This window comes from Fusarium oxysporum, chromosome 13, assembly GCF_000149955.1.
Source record: "Fusarium oxysporum f. sp. lycopersici 4287 chromosome 13, whole genome shotgun sequence".
Classification (NCBI taxonomy): Eukaryota; Fungi; Ascomycota; class Sordariomycetes; order Hypocreales; family Nectriaceae; genus Fusarium; species Fusarium oxysporum.
In genome coordinates this window covers 584,840-609,847 of record NC_030998.1, presented here as the reverse complement: position 1 = coordinate 609,847, position 25,008 = coordinate 584,840, and the positions used below count along the sequence as shown (strand labels likewise).

At 48.1% G+C, this 25,008-nt stretch overlaps 11 protein-coding genes across 12 annotated transcripts in view; 3 read left to right on the top strand and 8 right to left on the bottom strand.

Annotated features, from left to right (window-relative positions):
• Positions 1 to 262: 262 nt before the first annotated feature.
• On the top strand, positions 263 to 1,972 carry FOXG_12102 (uncharacterized protein; the record flags this gene model as incomplete). Its single annotated transcript, XM_018391829.1, has 3 exons — positions 263 to 1,297; positions 1,348 to 1,831; positions 1,881 to 1,972. 3 exons carry the CDS (start codon positions 263 to 265, stop codon positions 1,970 to 1,972), a joined length of 1,611 nt encoding a protein of 536 aa, XP_018250559.1.
• A 6-nt stretch (positions 1,973 to 1,978) lies between these two features.
• FOXG_12101 (lactate 2-monooxygenase) lies at positions 1,979 to 3,475 on the bottom strand. The gene is made up of 2 exons (XM_018391828.1): positions 3,300 to 3,475; positions 1,979 to 3,250 (listed from the first exon to the last, which is right to left on the bottom strand). The coding sequence occupies exons 1-2, from the start codon at positions 3,454 to 3,456 to the stop codon at positions 2,067 to 2,069; spliced, it is 1,341 nt and encodes a 446-aa protein (XP_018250558.1). The 5' UTR covers positions 3,457 to 3,475; the 3' UTR covers positions 1,979 to 2,066.
• Positions 3,476 to 3,785: 310 nt separating this feature from the next.
• On the bottom strand, positions 3,786 to 5,351 carry FOXG_12100 (uncharacterized protein; the record flags this gene model as incomplete). Its single annotated transcript, XM_018391827.1, has 2 exons — positions 3,786 to 4,902; positions 4,939 to 5,351. 2 exons carry the CDS (start codon positions 5,349 to 5,351, stop codon positions 3,786 to 3,788), a joined length of 1,530 nt encoding a protein of 509 aa, XP_018250557.1.
• Positions 5,352 to 6,142: 791 nt separating this feature from the next.
• FOXG_12099 (uncharacterized protein) lies at positions 6,143 to 6,943 on the top strand (the record flags this gene model as incomplete). Its single annotated transcript, XM_018391826.1, has 4 exons — positions 6,143 to 6,389; positions 6,440 to 6,718; positions 6,767 to 6,825; positions 6,865 to 6,943. Exons 1-4 carry the CDS (start codon positions 6,279 to 6,281, stop codon positions 6,941 to 6,943), a joined length of 528 nt encoding a protein of 175 aa, XP_018250556.1. The 5' UTR covers positions 6,143 to 6,278.
• Positions 6,944 to 7,357: 414 nt separating this feature from the next.
• FOXG_12098 (uncharacterized protein) lies at positions 7,358 to 9,229 on the bottom strand (the record flags this gene model as incomplete). The annotated part of the gene is made up of 4 exons (XM_018391825.1): positions 7,358 to 8,817; positions 8,870 to 8,987; positions 9,037 to 9,068; positions 9,124 to 9,229. 4 exons carry the CDS (start codon positions 9,227 to 9,229, stop codon positions 7,358 to 7,360), a joined length of 1,716 nt encoding a protein of 571 aa, XP_018250555.1.
• A 1,253-nt stretch (positions 9,230 to 10,482) lies between these two features.
• Positions 10,483 to 10,770, bottom strand: FOXG_20669 (uncharacterized protein; the record flags this gene model as incomplete). The annotated part of the gene is made up of 2 exons (XM_018400965.1): positions 10,483 to 10,575; positions 10,630 to 10,770. 2 exons carry the CDS (start codon positions 10,768 to 10,770, stop codon positions 10,483 to 10,485), a joined length of 234 nt encoding a protein of 77 aa, XP_018250554.1.
• A 475-nt stretch (positions 10,771 to 11,245) lies between these two features.
• On the bottom strand, positions 11,246 to 11,548 carry FOXG_12097 (uncharacterized protein; the record flags this gene model as incomplete). Its single annotated transcript, XM_018391824.1, has 1 exon — positions 11,246 to 11,548. The coding sequence occupies one exon, from the start codon at positions 11,546 to 11,548 to the stop codon at positions 11,246 to 11,248; it is 303 nt and encodes a 100-aa protein (XP_018250553.1).
• A 907-nt stretch (positions 11,549 to 12,455) lies between these two features.
• Positions 12,456 to 13,569, top strand: FOXG_12096 (uncharacterized protein; the record flags this gene model as incomplete). Its single annotated transcript, XM_018391823.1, has 4 exons — positions 12,456 to 12,558; positions 12,612 to 13,073; positions 13,125 to 13,347; positions 13,400 to 13,569. The coding sequence occupies exons 1-4, from the start codon at positions 12,520 to 12,522 to the stop codon at positions 13,567 to 13,569; spliced, it is 894 nt and encodes a 297-aa protein (XP_018250552.1). The 5' UTR covers positions 12,456 to 12,519.
• Positions 13,570 to 15,064: 1,495 nt separating this feature from the next.
• FOXG_20668 (uncharacterized protein) lies at positions 15,065 to 15,374 on the bottom strand (the record flags this gene model as incomplete). The annotated part of the gene is made up of 2 exons (XM_018400964.1): positions 15,065 to 15,273; positions 15,344 to 15,374. The coding sequence occupies 2 exons, from the start codon at positions 15,372 to 15,374 to the stop codon at positions 15,065 to 15,067; spliced, it is 240 nt and encodes a 79-aa protein (XP_018250551.1).
• Positions 15,375 to 15,798: 424 nt separating this feature from the next.
• FOXG_12095 (uncharacterized protein) lies at positions 15,799 to 17,663 on the bottom strand (the record flags this gene model as incomplete). Of its 2 annotated transcripts, XM_018391821.1 has the most annotated exons (10): positions 15,799 to 16,101; positions 16,159 to 16,241; positions 16,298 to 16,634; positions 16,682 to 16,891; positions 16,944 to 16,984; positions 17,032 to 17,098; positions 17,148 to 17,189; positions 17,244 to 17,342; positions 17,393 to 17,424; positions 17,487 to 17,663. In XM_018391821.1, the coding sequence occupies 10 exons, from the start codon at positions 17,595 to 17,597 to the stop codon at positions 16,068 to 16,070; spliced, it is 1,056 nt and encodes a 351-aa protein (XP_018250549.1). In that variant the 3' UTR covers positions 15,799 to 16,067. The 2 variants fall into 2 exon arrangements, with proteins under 2 accessions (XP_018250549.1, XP_018250550.1); XM_018391822.1 differs by having other exon boundaries at positions 15,945 to 16,101; positions 16,159 to 16,634; positions 17,487 to 17,597.
• A 5,831-nt stretch (positions 17,664 to 23,494) lies between these two features.
• Positions 23,495 to 25,008, bottom strand: part of FOXG_12094 (uncharacterized protein) — a 5,569-nt gene continuing 4,055 nt past the window's right edge. The window contains exon 6 of the mRNA XM_018391820.1: positions 23,495 to 25,001. Within this exon, the coding sequence (XP_018250548.1) occupies positions 23,542 to 25,001 (1,460 nt within the window). The 3' untranslated portion in view covers positions 23,495 to 23,541. The remainder of the gene's footprint in view (positions 25,002 to 25,008) is intronic.

Genomic DNA, 25,008 nt, shown 5'->3' with positions numbered 1-25,008 from the left:
CTGCATCCTCGGCCACGGACGCCGAGACCGAAATGCGGAGGTTACATGGCTTCTTTTCCCCAGCAGATCTTCATGAACATCTGCCATAACGAGGAATGGACTAGACCGTCATGATCCTGTTGTCGGGCTCAAAGTTTACCGAAACCCCTCTTGTAGTTTGCCGGCGAGATGTATAAATATGTTATCATCTTCGGTGAGGCATTCTGAGACAGGGATAATTTGACACATGCCCTTAGACCACTTTGGCAGGATGGTCTCTCCAATGGGTAAGACACTTTTGTGTCTTGCAACACTGGCCGTGTCTCCAGTTCTTTCGAAGTCACATTCAAAGTGCTCAGTCGAGAGCCTGCCCATTCCCAACGGGACTATCGCCTCAGCCCAGCATCATTCTGTCGGGGATGTCATCCCCCTTCCCAACACAGTAGCATCCTGCGGAGGCCCAGGCTTCAAGGCCAACATTACAGCGGACCTCTGCAGAGTAGTTGTAAATGTCTCAACAAGCGACTCCAGCTCGGTCCGCATCGAGGCATGGCTTCCTGACAACTGGAACGAACGTCTACTGGCCACAGGGACAGGTGGCATCGGAGGATGTATAGATTTCCCAACTGTCCAAAATGGAGCTCAACTTGGTTTCGCAAGCTTCGGAACCAACACAGGCCATGATGGCGAACAGGGGTTTGACTTCTTCCTGAACCAGCCAGAGGTTATCAACGACTTTGGCCATAGAGGAATTCACGTCGAGGCGAAGGTTGCAAAGCAAATCGCGGAGCAATACTATGGAAGGAAGGCTTCAAAGAGCTATTACCAAGGATGCAGCACAGGCGGCCGTCAAGGCCTACAGAATGCCCAGCTCTACCCCGATGACTTTGATGGAATTCTCGCTGGAGCTCCAGGCATCGACTGGCTTCACATTGTGGCGTCAAAAGGCATACTGGCTCGACGGATTGGATGGCCTGGTCTTTCTTCTGATGCATATGTTCGACCAGAACAATGGAAGGCGATTGTGGAAAAACAGATTGAGCTGCTTGATCCTCTGGATGGTGTTGAGGATGGTATCATCGACAACCCGGCCGCACATGCCTTCGACCCAGTGGTCATGGCCTGTGGCACTGGTATACTCAACAGTTCGCTCTGTCTAAAACCCAAGCAAGTAGCGTCTGTCAGAGCTGCATACGAACCTCTTGCGGACTCAGAGGGCAACATTGTGTACCCAGGGTTCGCTCTGGGTGCTGATACAAGCGTCTTCTCCGCCAACCAGATCAACGGCACTGCTGAGCTGAACTACAAAGTCTTACAGGTACGTATAGAATCCATGGATGTAGAATAAGAGCTAATAAGGGTTCCTAGGACTTCTGGCGTGGTGCTGTATACAATGACTCAACTTGGACACCTCACAACTTCACCGTGAAAGACATGGATTTTGCCGCCAAACTTAACCCAGGCGGCGTCAATGCCGCAGAAGGCGATCTTCAAAAGTTCTACGCCAAAGGAGGAAAGATCATTTCCTACCATGGTCAAGCTGACCAAACCATCACGCCCAAATTGCCAGCTGAGTACTACGCCAAGGTACAAGCCAACCTAAATGCCACGCTAGATGATATGCACTCCTTCTACCGACTGTTCTTTGTTCCAGGGATGTATCACTGCTCAGGAGGTCCTGGTGCATTCGATATCGGCCAGGTATATCCGTTGAAGAAGGATAGACTGACGGCTCAAGAGAATGTTTTGCTGGCTCTGACGAAGTGGGCTGAGGAGGATCAAGAACCCGAGACTATGGTTGGCGCCAAGTTTGGCAGCAGTGAGACTCCAGGCAAGGCTACCGCACAGCGAAGTAAGTTTTCCCACAGGCCTCTTTAACGCAATGAGCTAACAATTTCCAGAGTATTGCCCCTACCCGTATGAGAGCAAATGGGATGGATCTGGAAAAACCACCAAGGCCGATAGTTGGCGCTGCAAGCTTCCTGGAGTATAACCAGCATGTTAGGATGAAGAATGAACTTTGTATTCGCTATTGAAAGTGAACTGAGTCTTTCGATTTCTTCTTATCCTGTGTTCGTATCTGTAACCTATAGCTTGCTCTTGCAGCTTACAGGCTGGGATTGTATAAGACTCTTATCAATATCTTCAACCTTATTCAACCCCGCGACATTCATCAGGATATCCAGATCTGCCAACAGTCCCTTCAACACGTGCCTGACTCCATGCTCTCCCATGATACTAAGTCCCCAGATCCACAATCTCCCAACAAAGACAAACTTGGCGCCCAGAGCAAGAGCCTTGACAATATCAGCAGCTCCTCTGACACCGCTATCGAAAGTAACAACGATACGATCGCCGACCTTTTCAGCAATCTGTTCCAGAGCATCAAGACTCCCAATCGCTCCATCAACCTGGCGTCCAGCATGATTACTGACGACGATACCCTCAAAACCCAGATCAGCTGCTTTCACAGCATCATCAACGCGCTGAATGCCTTTAATCAAGAACGGTTTTCCGCCGCTTATCTCCTGCCACTTCTCTCGCGCCCAGACAGCTTTCTCCCAAGACCATGCGCGGCCGTGCCAAACGTTGTCGATCCAGAGTGCTCCAGCCTCTGCGGGCTGATTCTTTGGATCGATGCCATGTTCGGCCAAACGCTTCTGGAAGATGGGGTCCGACAGACCCAAGTCGGCACCGATGCCGCGGTAGAAGGCGTAGTTAGACGTCGCAACATCGTCATGTCGCCATCCGAGTTGCCACGTATCCGTTGTCAAGATACATGCCGAAAACCCAGATTCATATGCTCTCTTGAGTAATGACAGCGTTAGCTCGTCATCATGAGGCATATAGAGCTGGAAGAATCGAGGGCCCTCAGGGATGCGGCGACTCTCTTCGCTATTCTGTGCAACCTTCCGACCAGCCTCATTTGCTTCAGCGACATCTTCAACCGGACAGGAGCCCGCAGTCGAGAGACTGTAAGGAATGCCAAGTTCACCGGCGACCTTAGCAACAGGAAGCTCGCCTTGCGGATGATAGATCTTGTTGATCCCAATAGGCGCAATTCCAAACGGCGCAGAGACCTCATGGCCAAAAATGGTAGTTCTGGTAGATCGCTCATTGGTGTTTACAAGCTGACGAGGAACTATCTTATGTCGGAAGAAAGCCTGACGGTTCGCGAGATGGGTATCTGACAGGCCAGCGTTGGATGATGCGTAGAGCCAGCCATTTTCCGTCAGCTTCTTCTTGGCGAGTTCTTCAAGTTTATCAGGATCTAGGATTGTCAATTCACAAGTCACAAAAAATGATTCAGAAGGCCATACGCGTGTTAAATGGTGGAACATGGCCATTGTTCAACTTCCAAAAGTTCTCGCGCTGGTAAAGGCCCCAGGGAGGGGTATCGCGATTCTTGAGATGCGGCGACCTGGGATCCGACATTTTGAAAATTGGTGAAAGTCTGGGTAGATCAAAACAAGACATTCATGCCTGGAGATACGGCTCTTGAGCGCCGAGACTGTATCCACTTATATCCCGCTGGTGATCCATATTTATGACGTTTACCAGACTTCCGGATATCCGATTTATGAACAAAGATGACGAACATGTGATCTTTTCAAGCAAAATATCCACATTAGTGAGACCGTATGAAGAAGAAGAAGAAGAAGAAGAAGAAGGAAGTTTAATGACCAATTATCCTTTACCTCTTCGATAGGCGCTGGAGTAAAAATTGATAGTAACCTTCAACATAAAATCCCGTCATCGCTGGCATATAGCAATGATTGTCAACATTTGCGTTTCAACTCGAAGTCTTAGCTAATCGTATCCACGGTTGAGTTATGTAAACGTAGTTCTAAGCCCAACTGACCATTCACATGTCGTAGAAACGCCCTGCAATCATCACAAACGGGTCGACTGACAAGAACATCAGCCTTCTTCAGCCGATGAGCCGGAAATACGTTGTTCAAAGCCACGAGCCTTGAGCGATACATGTGGTTTCTTTCTTTCTCAACACGATCAGTCAGACATCGTTGCCACGCCTCATCGGAGAATCCAGTTTGCGACATCATCTTGATGAGTAAAGTAAGTTCGTCCTCTGGCTTCGGAGGAACAGCCAGCTCTTGATCCATAAAACAGTGCTTATAAACGAAATATGTGATAAGCTGTTTCTCGGCGTGGCAAGCATAATATCTTCCGGGCGTCCCGTTGTCATAATTATGTCGTTCTGGCGTAAACCCTATCATCTTGCAGAGGCCAAGGACCCAGTTCGTCCATTCCCGTCCGGCAACATGAACCAAATCATCTTCGTCGTGACCCCAACCGCTCATCGCAGATATTTCAGGGAAGTTTCCACCGCGGATTAACCTTGCGACTGTCTTCCACTCTGTTGGAAGGCTGTAATGGGTCGTCAGACTCAGTGACCGTCCCTCATTTGACCGGCAAGAGAATGAAAAACCATCAAGTTGCATAGCAGGCTGAGCAGCCTGACCCTCAAGAAGTCGGACAATTTCCCTTCGATGAATGTCCAACTGATGAACATTCTCCTTGTACAACCTGTTAGAGCTTCGTGTTTGATAATTTTCTCGTGTTGGCCTTGCAAAATCGACCGCACGACGTAGTGTATCGTTATCAATGCAAAGCAAATCTGCATCAGCCCCATGCTCCAAGAGAAGCTCCACGTTCTCTAGTCGACCCCATAGAGCCGCTTCCATAAGAGGAGTTCGGCCGTCTAGATCAGCAGAATTGGCGTCGGCTCCTTCTTCGAGGAGGAGTCTGACGACTTCGGGGTGTGATTCGCACGCGGCAAGTTGCAAAACAGTTTTGCCGGAGGTTGGACGAGACTGGGTCTCTTCATCCTCCCACTCGTCATCTTCATGGAAATGCGTGTCTGGAGGTGGTTCCCATGACTCGACACCATTTAGAAAAGTGCTGTGAATTTGGGTACCTCTCTTGTCTTTTTAGTACTCAAGAAGGGGTTCGAGAATGCCTCGGACCATGTTGCTGACGATGCGATCCATTGCCTCGTGTTGAGCTCCGCCCACGTCTCCCCACAGAGGCTTGTCATCAACCGCCTCTCGGAACCTTGATCTTAAGCTCTCAAGCTGATCGTGAGGGGTTTGTTCCGGTAAGCTCACGCCGCCCGATACGAAATAAAGGTTGTTCCTGTCTATTTCGAAGCCGTTTGATGGGAAGTTGAAGCGATAAGTACGATCTCCCGAAAGTCGGTAGCTGCAATGTGCCACGCGAGGCTGTTGATCAACATCATAGCCTGTGAAACCGTGCTGGTGGATTTTGTCGCAGTACGGGCACAAAATGTGGACGAACTTCTGGTTCCACCACTGTACTGGAGCGATCGCGGGTGGCGGTGCTGTGGACATTTCGTTCATCCTATGCTGCAAGCGGTAGTACGTTTAAAGAGAACCTAGAATGTGAGATGATGCAGCTTTTATGATCATCATCATTCATGCCCCTCAGTTGGAGATAGCCAACATAGTCACATGGCCTCAGCTTAATTATAGCCAGACAGACCTCTATCGGAGGAAACCTTGATTTAGTGCATATTGAAAACGTTGAAATTTGTGAGATAAGCATAAGCTGCAAGTTGGTTCTCGTTATTTGTCTCTGTAGCGCCGAGTTGGATCCTATGGCTCTCAATCGCCTGTATAAGTGATTGATCGATCAATGCTCCATGGCGTGCGCTGTCCGGTATTCTAGGATAAGTCCGTTTCGGTTGATTGCATTGGCGATGTGCCTCAGAAGATTTAGTCTTATAGATATGCTTCTTTTCTCTCTATCAAAGAATCATGTACATCCAGCATGTGCCGTGATAGCCGTGTCCTGCCACGTCATTGCCAATGATTCTGCCTACTCTAATCAATAGTGGGTGTTCGCTTGTCTTGATCCAATTAATTCAGGGTAACATTTATCAATAGCACACAAGCAGCTGAACCCTTCAAAATATCGGTAGGTGTCTACTCGCGCATCATTATTGGACTTTGAGCGCGGTGGCTTGAAAAGCTGCCTCTGAGTAGCCGGTCGTGCTGCAGTCATGGTTTTGGGGCTAGAGTGATTGGATGGCAGGGCCTAGCGTCGTCAATAGCCTCACAAGGCGTTCCTGCACTGGCGTTTTGGAGACAGGGGTCTGGCCGGTGGGCTCAATGATTTGACTCTGTCTTGGGTAACGGAAAGAGAAATAGCATACGCTATATAATATCCTGGAACTTGCTCGCGATCTCGCGATAGCCTCATTCCTCACTGGCCGGAGAGTTCTCAAATTTAGCTGTCCCTTGAACACAGCTGCAAGAATGACCAAAAACCAGATCTTGTTCTCTGTCGATAACCAAACACCGTTCACTCTAGTCCCAAACCCAACCACATTCAGTGACTGGGGCGATTTTGCCGCAGGCCCGACAACAGTAAGCTTCCAACCAAACTGCGCCGTAAATCCGTACTAAAAGGAGTCGAGGTCAAACCTTTCCAGAAAGGAGACGGCGGTCATGTAATGTCTTCGCAATCACCGTTCGTCGGCTCTGCAGGAATAGTCGGATATTCACTCACCAGCAAGAATGGCGCCACTGTTTACATTCGCCTCCTTGCGAGCAACCCGTACCTGAGCGTTCGCGACAACTGGGCGTGCGTCTCCTTCTCCTCCTTCGATCAGGGAATCGACCAGGCCGCTTATAATCACCATTATTATAACGAACCTCGTCATGCCAGCACGCCATTTGAAGATAGGACTCTTAGTGTGAGCAACCACCAGCGCTCTCTTAACGGAAGGCTGATATTGATATAGCTTACTTCAAATATCGGCCATGCAGACTGTGCAACGGCAACGTTCGTTTTGGCTTATGTGTAAGTAGTCACTTTAATACTATCTCACTTGCCTCGAAGTTCCTTCATGGAGGGTGGTGCTAAGGTCCTTTATAGGGTCCCGGACTTGTACCAGTCCTCGTTTATCAGCCAAGGCTAAGAAGTAGCGTGTAACACAGTCCAAGTCTGTAAACCTAAGTAGCGTCTTCAGAAGTCACGCTCCGGAATATGGATTGATAGAATAATTCAATTAAATCAAGTCATTAATCTCGTAAACTAATTTCATATATAATGTTACATGGTGACAGTCTTCCGATGACGAAGCATATTACAATCCCAACGATGGTGGGTTGGTTTTCCGTATTTTATAAATGCGCCAGGCTTGCCTAAACTCCAGATCATGTTGAGACTGAAATCACCTTGCCCAGGCTCTGAACGAGACATACAGACTGTCCCTGGGGAAAAAGCTGTATCTCCGTGATCTCTCTCGTTCAGAGGGTTGGTAAAGTGACCATAAACTGAACAACACAAGGAAAGATGGTGAGGTCGGGGATTTGTTTTAGAATGAATGACACTACTTCATGGCATTCAAGCCACCAGCGGAGATTGGTGGAGCCTTATCTCCCGCCTGATCCTTTTCGTCAATCAGTTCGCCAAGAGGCATCTTACCCACGGAGGTATCGGCCTGAGAGCTAAGCATTCCACGGTTGGGAGCCTCACGGGGAACGAAGTGCTGATAGTCGGAAGTGATATCTGTTTTGTTCTGGAGAGAGTAGTTGGTCTCATCAATAGAAGGCTTCTTTCCGGTGGGAGCTTGTTTGCCAAAGAGGGTAGTAGAGCCGGACTGAATGCCGGAATTATCGCTGCTGACATGAGGGAACTTGGAGTAGTTGAGAGACTTTCGGTGCTGAGCATAATCGGGCATATCTTGGTCCTTGCTAGGAGGGAAGTTGGAGTTGGTCTTGCTGGAAGGTGAGAAGTCATCGGTAGTGCCATGAGAAAAGCCTGATGACATATCATTGTTCATGCTGGAACCAAAGCTGGGAGTCTTGTCATCGGGGCGGCTAGAGGAATAGCTGGAGGTGGCTTCCTTTGCCTTGCTGGACATGTAGCTGGGCGTAATATCCTGAGGCTTGCTGAAGGTAGCTTGACCGTAAGAAGGCAGGTTTCCAGTAGCGCCGTGGGAGAAGCTTGCGGTATTCTCTTTAGAGTTGCCGAGAGCGGGTTGGGTGCTGGAGGGGAAGTCATCAGCAGTGCTGTGGGAGAAGCTAGAAGGGGTGTCCTTGGACTGGGAAGAAGAGCTGTCAAAGTTGCTCTGGGAGAAGTCTTTGGACTGGTTGGGGTCGACATGAACAGTCTTGATTGGTGATCGGTTGAAACTACCAGAAGTACCGCGGGAGCCCATGGAGGCCAGGTGCTTGGACTGCTCAAATGACTTGTCGGAATCATTCTGAGGGAACTGTGATGAGATATCCCTAGCCTGAGTGGGTCCAGAAGAGCTGTGAGAAACAGTAGAGGTAACGTCTGATCGGTTCTCAGTCTGCTTTGAGCCAGGAACCATGTTGACAGCGCGTTGTCTTAAGTTGCCAGCGGTATCTTGAGCCATGGAGGAAATGTTAGCCATTGTGCCCTTGGTGTCTTGGGCGAGAGAGCTGGCTTGGTCAACAGCTGTATTGCTGATCTCTTGGGCACGAGCTACGCCGTCACGGGCAATGCCTCTACCTCGCGGGGAAGTGACGAGAGGAATGGTGTAGATGGTGGTTAGGCCGAGGATGGCAATGCCGAAAGGAGACATGAACTGAATCAGGAAGTACAGAGAGCCGGTGAAAGCGAAAGCACCAAATGTCTTCTCGAGGTCTTCAGCGAAGAGGATTTTCTGAGCCTGAACAACAGCATACTGAATGAAGTCGTGGATATCCTTGAGCGTAGCATTGAGAGTTGATTCCGGAACGGTCTTGTACTGTCTGGGTCGCATGCGAGAGACGAAGTTATTAGGGCCGAAGGAACGACCAGCGAACTCGGCCATGGACATCACTGGAAGGAATTACTAGTATCATGGGTACCGAGAAGCGATGATGGACTTTACCTCCAAGGCCAATTGCCATGGTTTTGAGAGTCAGCTGGGTAAGATGCATATGATGAACTGCGAGCATGAAGCCGAGGGCGGCAAAGTAGGATCCGATAGTTCGTGCGGGATCCTCCCACTAGACAGTATCAGCCACCAGCCACGACAACGGTTGAAGAGAAACATACGCTGATGTACTTGTAGAGGCTATCCTGTTGAGCTGTGGCGCCAAAGTCAGAAACATGACTTCGGTTTGAGGACTGGCATTGTCTTACCAATTATTTCCTTCAATGGCCCGGAATCTCGACGTTCGACATTGCTCTCCGAGCGTGGGGCATCTTCAGCCAGGACGGGCTGGAAATTGTTTCGCAGTCCACTCATAATGATTATCGGCTATCCAATTCCTATAATTTTAATACGGCTAGGTTCAATTGATGAATGATAAGATTGTAGGAACACAAGCCACCCACTGAGCCAGCACCGCTCTTTATCTCTTCCACTCCTTGCCAGTGCATACAAGAATTCCGGGGCTCAACTCTAGTGCGTCATGGCTGATGCGCTCATGATGATTTCTCCGCGTCGTGACATCAGGGCTGTCTCAGCCACCAGCCTATTTCTGGCCTAGACCTCATCCACCAACGTCTTGGTTTACAAGCTACTGAGCTGGCACTAACTACACCCACGTCATTTCCATCGTCACCGTTTCAGATTATCGAGATCAAGATGAGGTATTGTTTATATGCATAATGTACGGCTAAGACGGCTGGTGAGAGGAAAGCAGGATTGAGAAGGGATTCTAAATTCGTGGAATCCAAGGCTTGGACTTGGCATTGAGAAGGTTTGGACTAATGCTGAGGATTGACATCATGGTGGGCTTGGAACGGAGAAAAGGCACACGACAGATATGTGTTCAATTGACGATCCAGATGAACTCATTCCTTAGATATAGCCATTCAGCCCATTCTATGTCATATTCGTCCGCGACTAGAGCTCCTGATTGTGGCTGGTAACCCAGACCCGCTTGGCGTCTCAATGGAAACCGGCTTGAAGATCGATTGATCATTATTATCGAAACACGGCTCCCATTCCTCTGACAAACTCTCCCCTTAGATAGCTCGGAGATTCTTTCCCGCACCCATCCCCGCTTGTCGATCTATAGTACTAGCTCCATGTATAATCCGAGCGCTTTGCCATTGCTTTCCAACATGATGAGGGCTAGACATCAATCAGGCGCTTCAGCTATCGCTCATGGCCAACCTTGTTGTACTCCCGACAAGATAGCCGAAGGTTTTCATTGTGAGCTGATAAAAATGAACCTGTTTTCATTGCTGCTAAAGACCATTTACGTCTGCCCTCATATCATATTGATCTCCATCACTGGTAAGATTACAACGGCGACAGGGAATTGTCACTCCCATCGTTCCTTTAGTGTAACTTTCAAGTTATGCTATACATGATGCGTAATTTCAGTAGAACTTTCTGATTTGTCATATTTGAATTGAGCCGGAATAGCTTCGTTCGAGATTCCGGCGTTCCTATCATACCATAGCCTAACCGATTAACTATCTCTACGAATTTAAATAAACAATCTACCAGCGTATCTAGCTTTTACTGTTTACCCAAAAGTTTCAACTCTAAAGAATCCGACAGCAATGCTCCTTCTTCTCAGGCTTCCAAGTCCATCCTGGCACAAGCTCCCAGTCCTCAAACAGCTTTTCCTGCTCCATCTTGATCGTAAGACCAGTCATGACAACCTCTTTGTCTTTACAATCTGTACTTACCGTCACTTGAAGCTTGTTGGCGATAAGATCAACCTCACACTCCTTACCGCAGGCTGCTTGGAGGCGGTCCGCGTCGCTCAATATATCGGGTAAGTGATGCGGCTTGCGCGCGAAAGTGGCCTGTAGAATCATTTCAGTCATCTTAAAGTGAGCTTGGAATGGTGAACTGTTAGTAAGACTTAGGCGTTGAGGAAATACGTTGCAAAAGTCGTAACGCTATTAGAAAAAAGGGGATAGTATAGACTGAGAAGAAGCTCAAATGTGGCAAACAATGTGTATTAAATATAATTAAGATTATGCCATAAATCCTTGCCTGTTGTATTCGACGTTCTGTTGTTCAAATTGCCATTTGTAACTGTTTCAGGAACATATCACCGTGAAGCTCGTGGAACGACAGATCCGGAACAAGCCAAATTGATTGACTGGTGTTCTCGACATTCAAGGATCTATTCACAGCCGTACGAAGTTGTTTCCCACTTGCTTCTACTTCAAAGATTGAGTTCTTCGAACAGACTCCTCTACCTTAACATAATTTCTTCGGCCATACAGCCTTATTTCCTCCATTTATCGGCTAAGCCGGTGTTCAGTGTAGTGCTAGAAGGACAACCCCGTATCCTCAAGCACTAAGGGTTTCGGTTTTCCCATCCTTACGAAAAGCAGTTATCTGAGAAACTTCCCAGTCATTAAACATCTGCAGCCTATAGAACGTTGGCCACATCCCGGCCTTCAACATCTGCGCGTCGTCATTTTCTTTCTCATAAGTGAATTTAATAGTCTTTGTTGCGTGGTCGGCACAAGGTCTCATATAAGGGCTAATGCATTCTTTGATCAAAGTCTCGGGGGTTGGATTTGTCCAGAATGTTAAATCGCCCTTTTGCTTGAAGACAACAACCATTTTAGTATAGTTGATTTTGGTCATTGTTAATTGAAATTAGGTGAAATATTCTACAGGGGATTGAATTTATAAACGGTTTTGCAACTAATTAGTTGAATTCGTGTCTCTAGGTAAGAATTGAGGTATTTATACCCTTCAATGCTTTGTGATGCAGGGAAGTAGGATCTCTATGAAGAGTTCTGATCCTAATTCCAAGAGGCCGCTCGTAGTCGTCATACAGCCATTCTTGAGGTGGTAGGAAAGGAAATTCGTGTGTCAGAGCATCAGTTTCGTTTATAAATGCACCACATCATGTAAGTCACAATTGTGACAGAAAATTATAAAAGGATCTTCTGTTTATAGTTGAGAGCTGAATAATCAATGACTGTTCGATGATGAGTTGTTATTATTATTTCCGACGATGGCACAAAACGGCGTCTCATTACCACTTCCAGTTACGCTAGTGATGAAGTTGAAAGGCATTAACAAATGACCAGTCTCGAGGCATACATCCGGCGTGTCACGGGTATTGAACATGATATTCCACCAGGCGGAGTTCAAGACGGTCTTGCAATGGATCGGAATTCCGTGTCAACGTTGATGACCCCACCCCGCAGCCTTTAACAGATCTCGCCGATTGGATTTGTACTCCGTAGCTACATGATAGGCTACCTGCTTATGAATGAGTTTCCGACTCTATTCGGAAGGAACAAGAGGATGCGGTGTGGGTTTTGTAAGCAGTAGACTAACATGTTGCTCCAGGCGTCAGCGCTAGGAGGGAAAGCGACGAGGGACCGGATCCCACGCGCTGATCTTTACCTTGTCAGGATAGATACACCGTGGCAGCCAATCGTCGGCTTCATAAGTGAATCCTTATAAGAAGGTCTAGGAAAGTATATAAAACCAGCGAACCATCTGAGAAACCTTTTCATTTTTCGCACCACGAGTCAGGAGAATATCTTCACGGAACGTGATTCAAGTCCTATCGAAAACAGTTGAGCAAAGAGTTATCTACGATGAATTCGCCCACCGCAACTATCAACGGTATCACCATCGTATGATAGATGAAATCTCATTGCACTTTTTCGCTGAAACTAACCTGTAGTAGCGAAACCACGCACAGCCCTACGAAGCCATCTCAGCTCAGCGACCTGACCTATCCCAAGCAGGTCGAACTGTCCTCGTCTGCGGCGGTTCTACAGGCATTGGCCACGCAATTGCACGAAACTATTGCATCGCGGGAGCATCCGATGTCATTATATTAGGTCGCCGGAGCGATGTTGCTGAAGAGGCCGCCTTCAAGCTAAATGAGGCTTACCCCAGCACCAAGGTGACTTGGCGTACCTGCAACCTGTTCAATAGAGATCAGGCAAACCAGCTTTGGGATGATTTGGAGAAGGAAAAGACGTCAGTTGACGTTCTCATTATTAATGCTGTTGGCCAGCCAGAGCTTAAGTCAATCCTAGAACAAGGTGCGGATAGACTCTGGCAGGACTTTGAGAACAATGTCCATGCTCCTTTATACCTTGTTGAGAGATTCTATAAGCAGCCCGGACATAAGAAACAAAAGGTTAATTCACCAAAGCTTGCTTAAAATAACTTGACTGACCTGTCGTTATAGTTCGTTGTATCGGTATCAACCCAAGATATCCATCGTTGGGATAGCGCGCCTCAGATGCCTGGATACCAACTGACCAAGAACTCTTTCGCCACCGTCATGCAGCAAATTGCTCGTGATACACCAGAGTCCAACATGCGAATCATATCATTCCATCCATCGATTGTGTTTACAGAAGCAGCGAAGAAGGCTGGATATACCGAGGACACTCTGCCTTGGACAGATGGTATGTTGAACTGTTGCCTTTGTGCTCAGTACAAGTAGCTGATATATCTCAGAGAATATTCCTGGCGGCTTCGCTGTATGGGCTGCGTCCCCAGAGGCGCAGTTCCTCCATGGCCGTTTCGTATGGTCTACATGGGATGTAAATGACCTAGCCTCCGGAGAGCTCAGGAGCCAGATTGACTCGGACCCATGGTTACTTAAGGTTGGGGTCAAAGGCCTATAAGAATTAAATAAGGCCACTAAAAGGCTGAACCAATAACTATTTATATAGGATTATACGTCTGTTAGCGCCTCGGTTTTCCCAAGATGTATACCATTACCAAAGACGCATCAACCTTATGAGATTACTATATAGCTTACACGGGCTAAACCATCATAACACTTCATGTAATATTGCATTACAGGAAATTTTATGCTTTGATTCCTCAATGATACAGGTCTCCAGTATATGCTCATGCGAGCGGCGCAAGCTCTTGACAAGACGAGGGTTAAATGAATATGTGAGTCAGACAGCTTTGATGCTTAATCTCACTTAGTCTCATAAGTTGCATCCTATGGGAGACTGAAGAAATATTAATTCTGTTAATGATTAGATGCCTGTACGAGAATCACATTCCTTTTCATCATCATCTTCGTAATAAATACCCGGTCTGAAGTCTCTTGGTCATGAGTTAAACTACCTCCTTGATCTCACAGGAGAAACTGTTTATGTACCGCCATACGCTCATCCACGACAAAAGCTCGATAGTAATACCAACCATCAAGAAAACAACCATCTTCTGAAGGACTCTCCAAAGGAACTCCTTCGCCGTTCTCGGGGATGTCATAGGTGAACTGACAATGTAGTAAAGGGTGAATGAGAGTAACCCGGTATTAGGGTCATATACTTGCTTTCAAAGCTGTGTGCCACAAGACTTAACAAAAGCATCCTTTTTCGGCACCTTGGACTCTGTTTTGTAGGGCATGAGGTGGACTTTCAGTTGAATCAGGCGCTGTGCTGGGGCCAGCATTGAGAATTTGTGTTTGTGCAAGGATAAAAAAGCGGTTATGCTGGGGGGTTGTATTCGTATGCTTGATGAGTTCGTATAAAATCCTTGTCAATCTCCCCAGAATCAGTGGAACGCAGGGTACTCATATAGGCGCAATCAGAAGTGTTGTTCGTTAAACGCATGTCTGTTTCTTATTATTGGTCCAAGACCAGTTATTAAACCTGTGAGAGATGGATAGTGAAACACCTAATGCTAAAGTTGACTGTGACACTGCCAAGACTACTATGATTCAAAGAACCTAAGCTTGTTCAGGGGAAGCTCCCCTCGCACACAAGAACTACAGATGCTGGTTCATGGATATCGAGATGAGCATCACAACTTTGGATTGAAGCACTCCACTGTCCCTCCAATTACTGCTGTGACTTAATCAGAGAATTGCAAGAGTCTATGATCTCTCCTCCGAATCAACTGTAACGATTTACTTCTTTCGTAGCTGGGGTCCGTCTCTCATTTGCATGCCACTGAAATCTCATCTCAGCACAAGGTTATCGAGAGTTCACATTCAGTGACATATCTCGTGTTCAAGTCGCCTCACCCTGTCGTCAAGAAGATTATTCAAAGACTGAATCATAGTCATGTCACATAATTCTGTAATACTCTTTCTTCCCATGTCAAAGTATCCTACACACTACTTCAGTTGAAGGAGTTGAAGTGTTCCTCAATTACTGTCTATGTGGATGGAACACCCGCGATCGAAGGCATCAGACTATCGAGAAATTCCTCCAAAGTAGGCATTTTGAAAACCTTGAGTAGTCGTTCGTCCTCCATAGCATTGAAAATCTCTCCATTGCTGGTCATGAGAAACAGTCCCTGAACACCCCACTCCTCCAAAACCTTCTCCTTTCCTAGCAGATTCCACAATTCATCCTTCACCTCCCCTGCATTATTGAACGTATCAAAATTTTGAATGTGAATAACTTGGTCTTTTCATCATATTGTTGAGCTGACCGCCGTGCAAACTTATGCTTCTTGAAAACATCTTCTTTTGGAGGTTCAACCTGCGTCATCTTTGCCTTGAAATGGACTTCCATCATCGCGTAGAGCGTTTCTACCATTTTGACGGTGGCGATGTAATAGTGGCAGATGATCGACCAAACTGTTGTGGCAGGAATGTTTTGGTAATAAGGTGAGCCCGTGTGAACATGTGAATTCCTTGTCCGTCTTCTTGTCTGTCTCGCCGGCTCACTCGTCACTCATATACTGGCCTGGAAGTGGGCTGCTCCTCAAAGGGGTCTTCAAGCCGCAGCACCTCCGTGATTATAGACATTGAAGAGCAAGCGAGACCTTTCAGTGGATAGAGCGTCCGTGATGCTGTCGGAACGATTGTGAGTGAATGGCTGGGCAAGCAGAGTAAATGATGAAGGGGAATATCACCGCAACCAGAATATCACTGATCAAGTTGAGTCACCGCTAATGGATGGTGTATTGAAAACAGGAAAGCTGGACTTGGTAAGCTGTATTCTATTTGCTGGATCGCAGAGGGAGAACGATAATCACATCAGTACGGCAGCAAAGGTAGGTTATAGTGTCTGAAGCCCGTCTGCAAGGTGTTAAATTCATACGTCTATTGATATTGACTGCCTTGTAACTTCGCCCAACATCCACTCAATGGCCTGGTTCCTAGTGATCTCAAGACAATGCTCGCGGTGCTACCACCCATAAGTACAATACACTAAGCCTCTGGTTTCTGCCCATAAAAGACGGTCCTGTCAAGAATCAGGTCAACATGCACTCATGGTTCACCAACGGTAAGCTGGACTTACACTTCAAGATACGCGTGCAGGGCTGGGTTCGTCAACTCTTTGCGCATGTCGGCCAAGAACAACTGAGCATCCTCGTATTTCCACTAATTCCACCGTCATTAGCAAACTGTCTTACCATCCGATATGCGCTCCAACTTACGCCCAGCATTTCGGTTAAGCCACGAATCGAGAAACCTTCAAGGCCTTGAAGAAGGAAATGACGATTCCAAGCACCCCACTGCTTGAGAGTCTTATCTTTTGGCCAAGTTCCAATAGGCACCTTGATCCTTCGGCCCGAAACATTGGTAAATCCAGCGTCAGAGATTGACTGCTGCATCTTATCATCCCAGAAGAAGGATTTGCCTGTCAGAGATTCAATCTTCTTGAAGACCTCAACCCACTTGTAGAGCGGCGACTCAGGCTTCAGGGTATCGTCATCACACTTTGAGTTGCCCCAGAGTTCAACGCTTTCTACCCAACCACCAGGCTTGGTGTGCCTAGAGGGATCAGAAGCAACTCATGCCATTTTCAACAGGAAACGTACTTGAATGCTTTGCGGTAAAGCTCAGTCCAGTCGGGAATACAGCCTATCATAGAGCGGGCGTGAATGAAGTCGAAGGCGTCATCCGGATAAGTCCATTCGTTTGTGATATCGTCAACCTCGAATCTGCAGTTGGGGGGTACGAAGTTTGGCTGGATGGGAGAGAGATCGACGCCGAGAACGTCAGCCGAAGGATGCTCATCAGCGAACTCGCTGTATTTGTTAGTCTTGATATCAGAGACGTGCTTCGTCTATGTGAACTCACATTGCCCAGATGCCAGTTCCGCATCCTATATCAAGAACTTTCTGCCTCTCAATTAGAGGATGCTCACATATTTTGGAGTGTTGTTTACCTGAGGGCTGTCGCCAATGGGTGCCTCATACAGCGAATTGCCAAGGATGATTCTATATACCTCATGCCTGTTCGAATGTGTCAGAAGGTTACCATTGTAGTCCATGTTGTTCTTACATGAGGTCTTCAGCTTCTTGTTGGCGATCATCATTGGGAGCCCTAAAACTTGCATAAGCCTACTAGAACATCAGAAAGCAATCAATGAGAGCTCACCAATAGGATCCATCTTGGTAAGCGTGGTATCGTCGTCCATTCTCCCACTTGAACGCCATAATCGACGACCGAAGGGACTCGGTATCCGTGATCCCAGTGCTGCAATCATGTAAATAACGTCGAAAGACCCTGACCTGATATTGACTCACGATTTGGAGTAAGAAGAATCCGAATCATCATCCTGTTACCCAAGATTCTCATTAGTCTCCAGAGCGGTCGAAAACTATCGTGGACTGATCATACAACTTCAATTGCAGCCTGTTCTTCGGCAACCTGGCCCGGCGCAGCCGGGGACTGCGGTCCCGGCGGCGACTTGGTAGGCGACCTAGACTTTTGCGACTTTGGAGACGACATTTTTCGTACAATATTCGCACAGGATATGCTAAAAGTGTCGAATTGTGTTGAATGTTGGAGGGTTCACCCTCAACTTCAGGATTAAGGTTCAGGATTAAAGTTTGACGCCCTAAACTTAGATCGTAGGACTTTCATCTAGGACTTTCTAGGACTCAAGTCCTAGAAGGAACCAGTTGAAGATATAAGGTCTCAATGGTCCTTCGATTGCGAAAGGATCAAGAAATATACACGATTCACCTTAATATCTGACAATTAAGAGTCTCATTGCCTCAACCATTTTTATTTTTATTTTTCAATACCTTGAAGAACCCTCTTTCTCATACATAATGTCCCTATCCAAGCCCCAAAAGGAAGGTCTTACGGCTACCCTCTCTAAGCCTGAGGACTTCCTCAACTGGGAGCATGAATTCCTCCTTCAGGCCCATCGTCTTGGTCTTCAGCAGCACCTCAAAAGCAAGACATTCCTCGGAGACGAACCAGCTATCCCGGATATAAGAAAACGCAGATATACGAAGACCGCTACAGCCCAACGAACAATCCGGTCTCATACTGCCGAATCTCAAGACGGCGCCCCAGACGACATTCAGGAAACGGTGAATGGAACATGGTCTATCTCTGACCTTACAGACCAAGGCCAGAAGATCTTCCAGCAGGATTTAACCTTTTATCAGCTACAAGAGAAGGTTTTCGAAAAACAGAAAAACGCTCTTGGAACCCTTCAGGACTGGGTTATCCGTACGGTCTCCCCAAGCTTGATTCAAACCTGCTGTCAGTCACACGAATCAATATACGAATGGCACTGGAACCTTCGTGCCCGGTGTGGAAGGACCGAGGAAGATGAAACGAAGGATGCCAGAAATAGGTATCTTACATTACTAAGAACTGCCCCAAAGACGGTCAGCCAAGCAGCATTCAAGTGGCTAGATCAATGGGAAGAGGCAATGGCGAAAGGGCGACAACGAGAGGTCCCTGAAACGCTCCACAACAGTGCATGGGCCTGGGACTTCTTCAGTGTCACCACACACATCTTGCCCAGCTGGACTGCCTCATACAAAATCTCTTCAAAGACTCTATTGCAAAATAGGGCCCTCTCATACCGAGATGTAGGGAACGCCTTCCGAAATGAGCTCCAAGATGCAGAAGCCACGAAGGGCCGAGTGGCCCGCGGTGCGTTTTCTGCGAGCTATGCTGGGGAGGACCCCCAGGATGATGAAGGGGACGCCCGCATCATTGAAGGCCAGTACCCATTTTCGAAGAAGGGAGAAAGAAAACGCCAGAGGTCTCCTGAGAAGAGACAGGAATGCCCGGCGTGTGGGTTATCCCACGAACTTGCGAAATGCTTCTATGTCTTTCCAAATCAGGCATGGAAGGGATTCAAGCCCCGAGAGAAGATCCAAAAGAAGGTGAAAGAAGCTCTCGAGGAAGACTCAGACCTGGAGGCCAAGGTAAAAGCCCTCACTCGGAAGAAGGCCAGGACCACAAAAGACAGAACCCTTGATGCAGCCAACAAAGGGAAGAAAACTCAGACCAATGACTGTACGGCCGACCAGTCGCCGAAATCAAGACCGCCTTTGCAGCCCAAAGGGATAACTATCCCTTACGGAACTCCGTGTTTCACGACCCCGGAGCTACTATCTCAATCACAAACAGTGCCAACAGACTAGCGAGATTCCAGCAGGCTATTCCAGGCGACTTCATCTGGGCAGGAGACCGAAAACTACCCATCTTAGGCTACGGAACCATGACCATCAGGCTCACAGGAACTCGAGTCCTAATGCTTGAAGATGTAGCCTATTGCCCTCGGCTCCTTACGACCCTAGTCTCCCTACGTCAACTACGAAAGAAAGGCTTCTATTGGGATAATAGGCGTAACCCAACGACCCTCCGACGACTCGACCGAACGATTGCATGCACAATCCATGACCTATACGGCCAGTATGTCGTCGAATACCAGTCAGAAAGCTTCCCAAAAGCAGCCTTTGCAGCCCACAGATTCAGCTCTCACACAAAGAGAGCCCCTTTGACGGGAGAAGCTATCCGATGGCACAGTCGCCTAGGGCACCCGGGACCACAAGCTCTGGAACATCTTATCTCGGCCTCTCAAGGGGTGCGAATACGAGGACCAGCCACTGTTGAATGCGACGCCTGTGGCATATCGAAGATCAAGAGACAAATCAGACGAGCCCCAAGACAATCCGATCAGAAGGCCGGCGAGCGTATCGCTATTGACTTCCATGACTACCAAGAAGGCATAGGCGGCTATACCTCACAGATGTTGTTAACCTGCCGAGCTACGGGTTACATCTGGGATTACTACCTCACAGCCCGGACGACAGAAGTTGTTATCACCGCTTTCAAATCCTTCCTAAGTCATCTGGAAGTCCAACACGGCCTCAAGGTCAAAGTCATCGAATGCGATAACGAGATCACGGAGATCAAGCCGAAAATCGGAGACTTCCTGAGGAATAGAGCTATCATCATCGAGCCCTCGGCCCCATACACACAAGCCCAGAATGGGGGTGCCGAACGCTCAGGGGGTGTAGTCAAGGACAAGGAAAGGGCTATGCGAACAGGCGCAAAGCTTCCTCACCAGCTGTGGCCAGAAATTGGAAGGACAGCAGTTTATCTGTACAACCGAACGCCGAACTACGCATCAGGCTGGAAAACGCCATATGATCAACTGCATACAGCATCAGCCAAAGCAGCAGGGATTCCACAGCCGAAGAAACAGCCGGATCAAACACACCTACGGGCATTTGGCTGCAAGGCCTATGCAATGACCTCAGATGCCCAGCAGAAGGTCAATCGCAAGATGCGGCTTAAGCCCAAAGGTTGGATCGGCTTCCTAGTGGGATATAGGTCCTCGAACATCTATAGGATCTGGATCCCCACGATCAACCGGATAGTCAACACTCGAGACGTCATATTTAATGAAGACGAAGGCTGCAACGGAGACTGGGAAAGCTTCAAAGATGAACTACTCGAAGCTGACCTAGAAGAAATTGCCAAGTTCGTACAAGGATCCTCCCTGCCGGAACAAGACGACAACGAACAAGCCGAACAGGTTGAAGACTGTATTGAAGTGGCCCTTCCAACAACCACCCTAGCAGATGAAAGCAGCCCTATTACAGACGAAACAGAAGACTGCATCGTGGCAACTGCCCTAGAAAACAGCCTCAAACAGTCAGAAGACTCTGATATCCTACCAACACCTCCAGCCACACCACTGTCAGCTCTAGTAGCGCACAGTTCCAGGGCCTTATCAGACGAAGGAAACAAAACAGTCTCGTGGCAAGCAGCCTTCCTAGCCGGAACAAAGTCCCCTCTCCAGACCTCAATCGAACGGAAGCTCCGACAAGGGGTGAAAATGCATCGAAACTCCCTACCGCCGCCCCCGACGAAACATCAAGACCTAAAGCATCACCCTTTTGGAACGCTCTTTCAAGAGGCTGAAGAAAGCCACCTTCAGAGTCACAAGGAAATGAGGTCCTGGACTGAGATTCGAAAGAAAGACGCTCGAGCCGTTGGCCAACAAGTCCTTGGCTGTATGTGGGTATACGTTTACAAGTTCGATAAACACGGCCGATTTCAGAAATGCAAGGCACGGCTAGTGGTCAGAGGAGACCAACAAGCTAAGGGAAGGTTGCAAGAGACATATGCAGCTACCCTAGCCGGAAGGTCTTTCCGGACCCTGATAGCCATTGCGGCCAGATTTGACCTAGAGATGGTCCAATACGATGTGGTCAACGCATTCGTAAACGCCCCAATTGACCAGGATATCTTCATGCACATGGCCCGGGGTATAAGAAAACAGCAACTATCCTGAAGCTCAACCAGGCCCTGTACGGACTACGAGCCTCTCCCTTGCTATGGCAGAAAGAACTCTCGAAGACCCTCCTAGAGTTAGGCTACACACAGATTCCTCACGAACCTTGTTGTTTCAAGAAGGAAGGAGTCCTCTTCTTCTTTTACGTTGACGATGTTATCATCGCTTACAGGAAGGCCCGGAAAGACAAGGCCGATGAATTGACTAGACAGCTTGGATCAAAATACAAGCTAACAGGAGGAGATCCCGTGCAATGGTTCCTAGGAATGGAAGTCATACGGGACCGGCCTGCAAGGAAGATTTGGCTATCTCAAACAGCCTACATTGACAAAATCGCAAATCTAGCTAACAAGGGAACATCTACAGTACCAATGACTCAAACAGAGCTACGACCTCAAACAGGACTAGCAACCCCGGCAGAACTTCAACGATATCAACGTAAAGTCGGCTCGATCCTCTATATCGCCGTTAACACCCGGCCTGACATAGCTTTCGCCGCCTCCAGGCTGGCCCGATTTCTTGTCAACCCTGGCCAAGAACACCAAGACGCCGCCGACCGCGTTATCCACTACCTCTCACACACAAGGCACCGAGCCCTACGATTCGGAGGACCCGGAGGTCTTACAGTTGCTAGTGACGCTTCTTTTGCCGATAACACCCTTGATCGGAAAAGCTCCCAAGCGTACACTATCCGACTATTCGACGGGTTGATCGGCTGGAGAGCTAGCAAGCAGAATACAGTCACCACATCCACGACAGAGGCAGAGCTCCTAGCCTTGGCACAGGCTGCTAAGGAATCCCTCTATGTGAGTCGGCTGTTGAAAGAGCTTACAGTTCAGATGGATGATCCGACTATCCGTATCGACTGCGACAATACTCAAACTATCAACCTTGTGACCGCCGAAATCGCTACTTTGAAGACTAAGTTGCGGCACGTGGATATTCACAACCACTGGCTGAGACAGGAGGTCCAAGAAGGGAGAATTCAAGTCAAATACACCAAATCAACGGATATGATCGCAGACGGATTGACAAAGGCCCTGCCGGCAGGCAAATGGAACCGCTTCCTCTATCAACTTGGCCTGGAAGATATTCAGGAAAGACAGCAGCAGAGCCGGAAGCAAGAAGGAATAGAAGCAAGGCTCCAGAAGATAGAAGACTGCCTAGGAAATGCAGGCTCAACTGGGACCTATTGAGCCTGAGGGGGTGTGTTGAATGTTGGAGGGTTCACCCTCAACTTCAGGATTAAGGTTCAGGATTAAAGTTTGACGCCCTAAACTTAGATCGTAGGACTTTCATCTAGGACTTTCTAGGACTCAAGTCCTAGAAGGAACCAGTTGAAGATATAAGGTCTCAATGGTCCTTCGATTGCGAAAGGATCAAGAAATATACACGATTCACCTTAATATCTGACAAATTGAGATTAAACTTGGCGCCGTCGAAAACTAAAAGAGGGATTAAAAAGCAAGAACAGACCGCTCGTGTGTTGGTTGATGAGGGGGTTTCCACTGTATCCCTGTCGAGGGGATAACGAGCCAACGCATATCCTTATGTATGTGGTCTTGGGTTACATTCCGTGGCGGAAGTGTCAATCAACGGTGCTAATCATCATTGCCCTGGGGTTGTGGAGCACGTTCAATGTTCAGCTACGGAAGCTAAAACGTCAGATCATGTGCATCATAAGAATAATATCTTGACTAAATATGTATTGCTGATGTCTTTGGGTTTAGTTCTGAGACACGCGTACAGAGAATACCGCGGGATTATGCAAGGAGCTGCTACCCCTTGCATTGTGACAGTGATAGTGACAGGGTTCGCATACGAGAAAAGTTGTTGCAGGGCTTTATGCATCAGGAAACCAACCAACCAATATGTCACGCCCTCGGCTTAGAAATCCTAGTATGGAAGGTATATCCCGCTCCAGGTGTTAGAATGCAGCTAGTTATCGGTCCGCACATATGTCAAGCTGTCAAGCTCAGAATTACTCCCATTGTCGATATCGCATGCGATCCATGGAATCAGAGTCTTAATGGCTACTACTCACGAAAGCTCAATGATTGAGAGCTGGACTGGCTTATCCAAATACCGTTGTTTGTTGAGCGACTAAACTATAGATATCTACCAGGTAGGTGGGATAAAAGATCGCCTCTCGCCTGCTAAAGCTCCTAGCTTGAATGCCAACAGCCTGCCGGCCGATTGTTCCCTCGTGTGGCCAGGGTCGATGGACATCCTCTTCGATGCATTCCTGGCACTCGACACGGACCTATTCCTTCTCAGATCCATCGCACTCGAAGCCGAGATGAAGCTCTGTCGGGATGAAACAGACTCTCCACGCGACCGGCGGTTCAAACCCTCAAGCTTCAACTTCAGGGCCATGCTAGTCTCATATGGGCGAGATGGAGGCGTCTGTATGACAGACTCAGCGATAGAGCCTGTAACAGAACTACCACTGAATGAGCTACGACGAGACTGGGCAGTTGTGCACGATGCTGAGGATGGGACGCTCTCGTCGTCTGGAATGGACTTTAAGCATTCCATGAGCGGTTGAGGGTTGGTGACAACCAGTTCATCGGCTTCCTCGAAAGTAATGGAGCTGATCGAGGTACATTTTGCCGGGGCACTCAACCGAGAAGCTGAGCAAGACATCATCTCATAACCGGCCATTATCCTCATGCGCGCAGTCAGCATCTGGTCCTTACAAGCAAGCAAAGCACTGGGGTCTATCTTGAGGGATGTCTTGAGCTCTAGCGGTTTGAAACGACCGGGGTTCTCTTTCGAGGCATCTGTGCTCTCGCTAGCCTGAGGACTGGGCTTGTCGTTCAAAGCGATGGCTCTTTGAAGATCATCCAGCTGCAGCTGACTTGGCATGCTGCTCAGCCGGCGGATTGCCTTTTCGTTCTTCTTCATGAAGCTTCCCATGCTCTCAACTGCTCCGACGTTCAGCCTGGATGCAGATGAGGCGACCGAGCCGTCCTTGGCGAGGGTGGTTGCTCTCTCGTGGTGAACATCATTGACAGTGGATGGTTGAACGATCGTCGTTTGTGATTCCGCTGTCGAGGAAGTAATCACATGCTTTATCTGTGAGAGGATGTTGTCAAAGGTTGTCTTCTCCAAAGACTTCGCATTGATGTAGTAAGACTCAGATTGTCCGTCCATCGATTGTCCATCATTGCGCGATCGGGTCATGACAAAGAAGGTACCATCTCGAATACATCGCCTGACGAAAGCCCATCGAGTTCGGGCTGGATTATGCTCAAGCTCAGGCTGATACACAGAAAGACGTGCCAACTGAGTGTAGAACATCGCCAGTCGATGTGCCATCCTCTCGAGTGTCTGCAAGAGAAACGACGACAAAGCAGCCACAGGCGTAGAGTCCGAGTTAGACCCATCGAAAGAATCGAGAACAGTCGCGATGCTCTCGAAAAGCGTCCATGGCCGTTGCACGCCTCTTGTCGGGAGATCTTCCAAGAGCTCAATGTCAAAGCTGCACCGCATTTTCGCAGTAAAGTCGAGGACTCCCCGCTCTTGGGAGCGCAGCTCGGGAAGATGGAATCGCAAACAAAATCTCCAAGAAGCACCTGATCT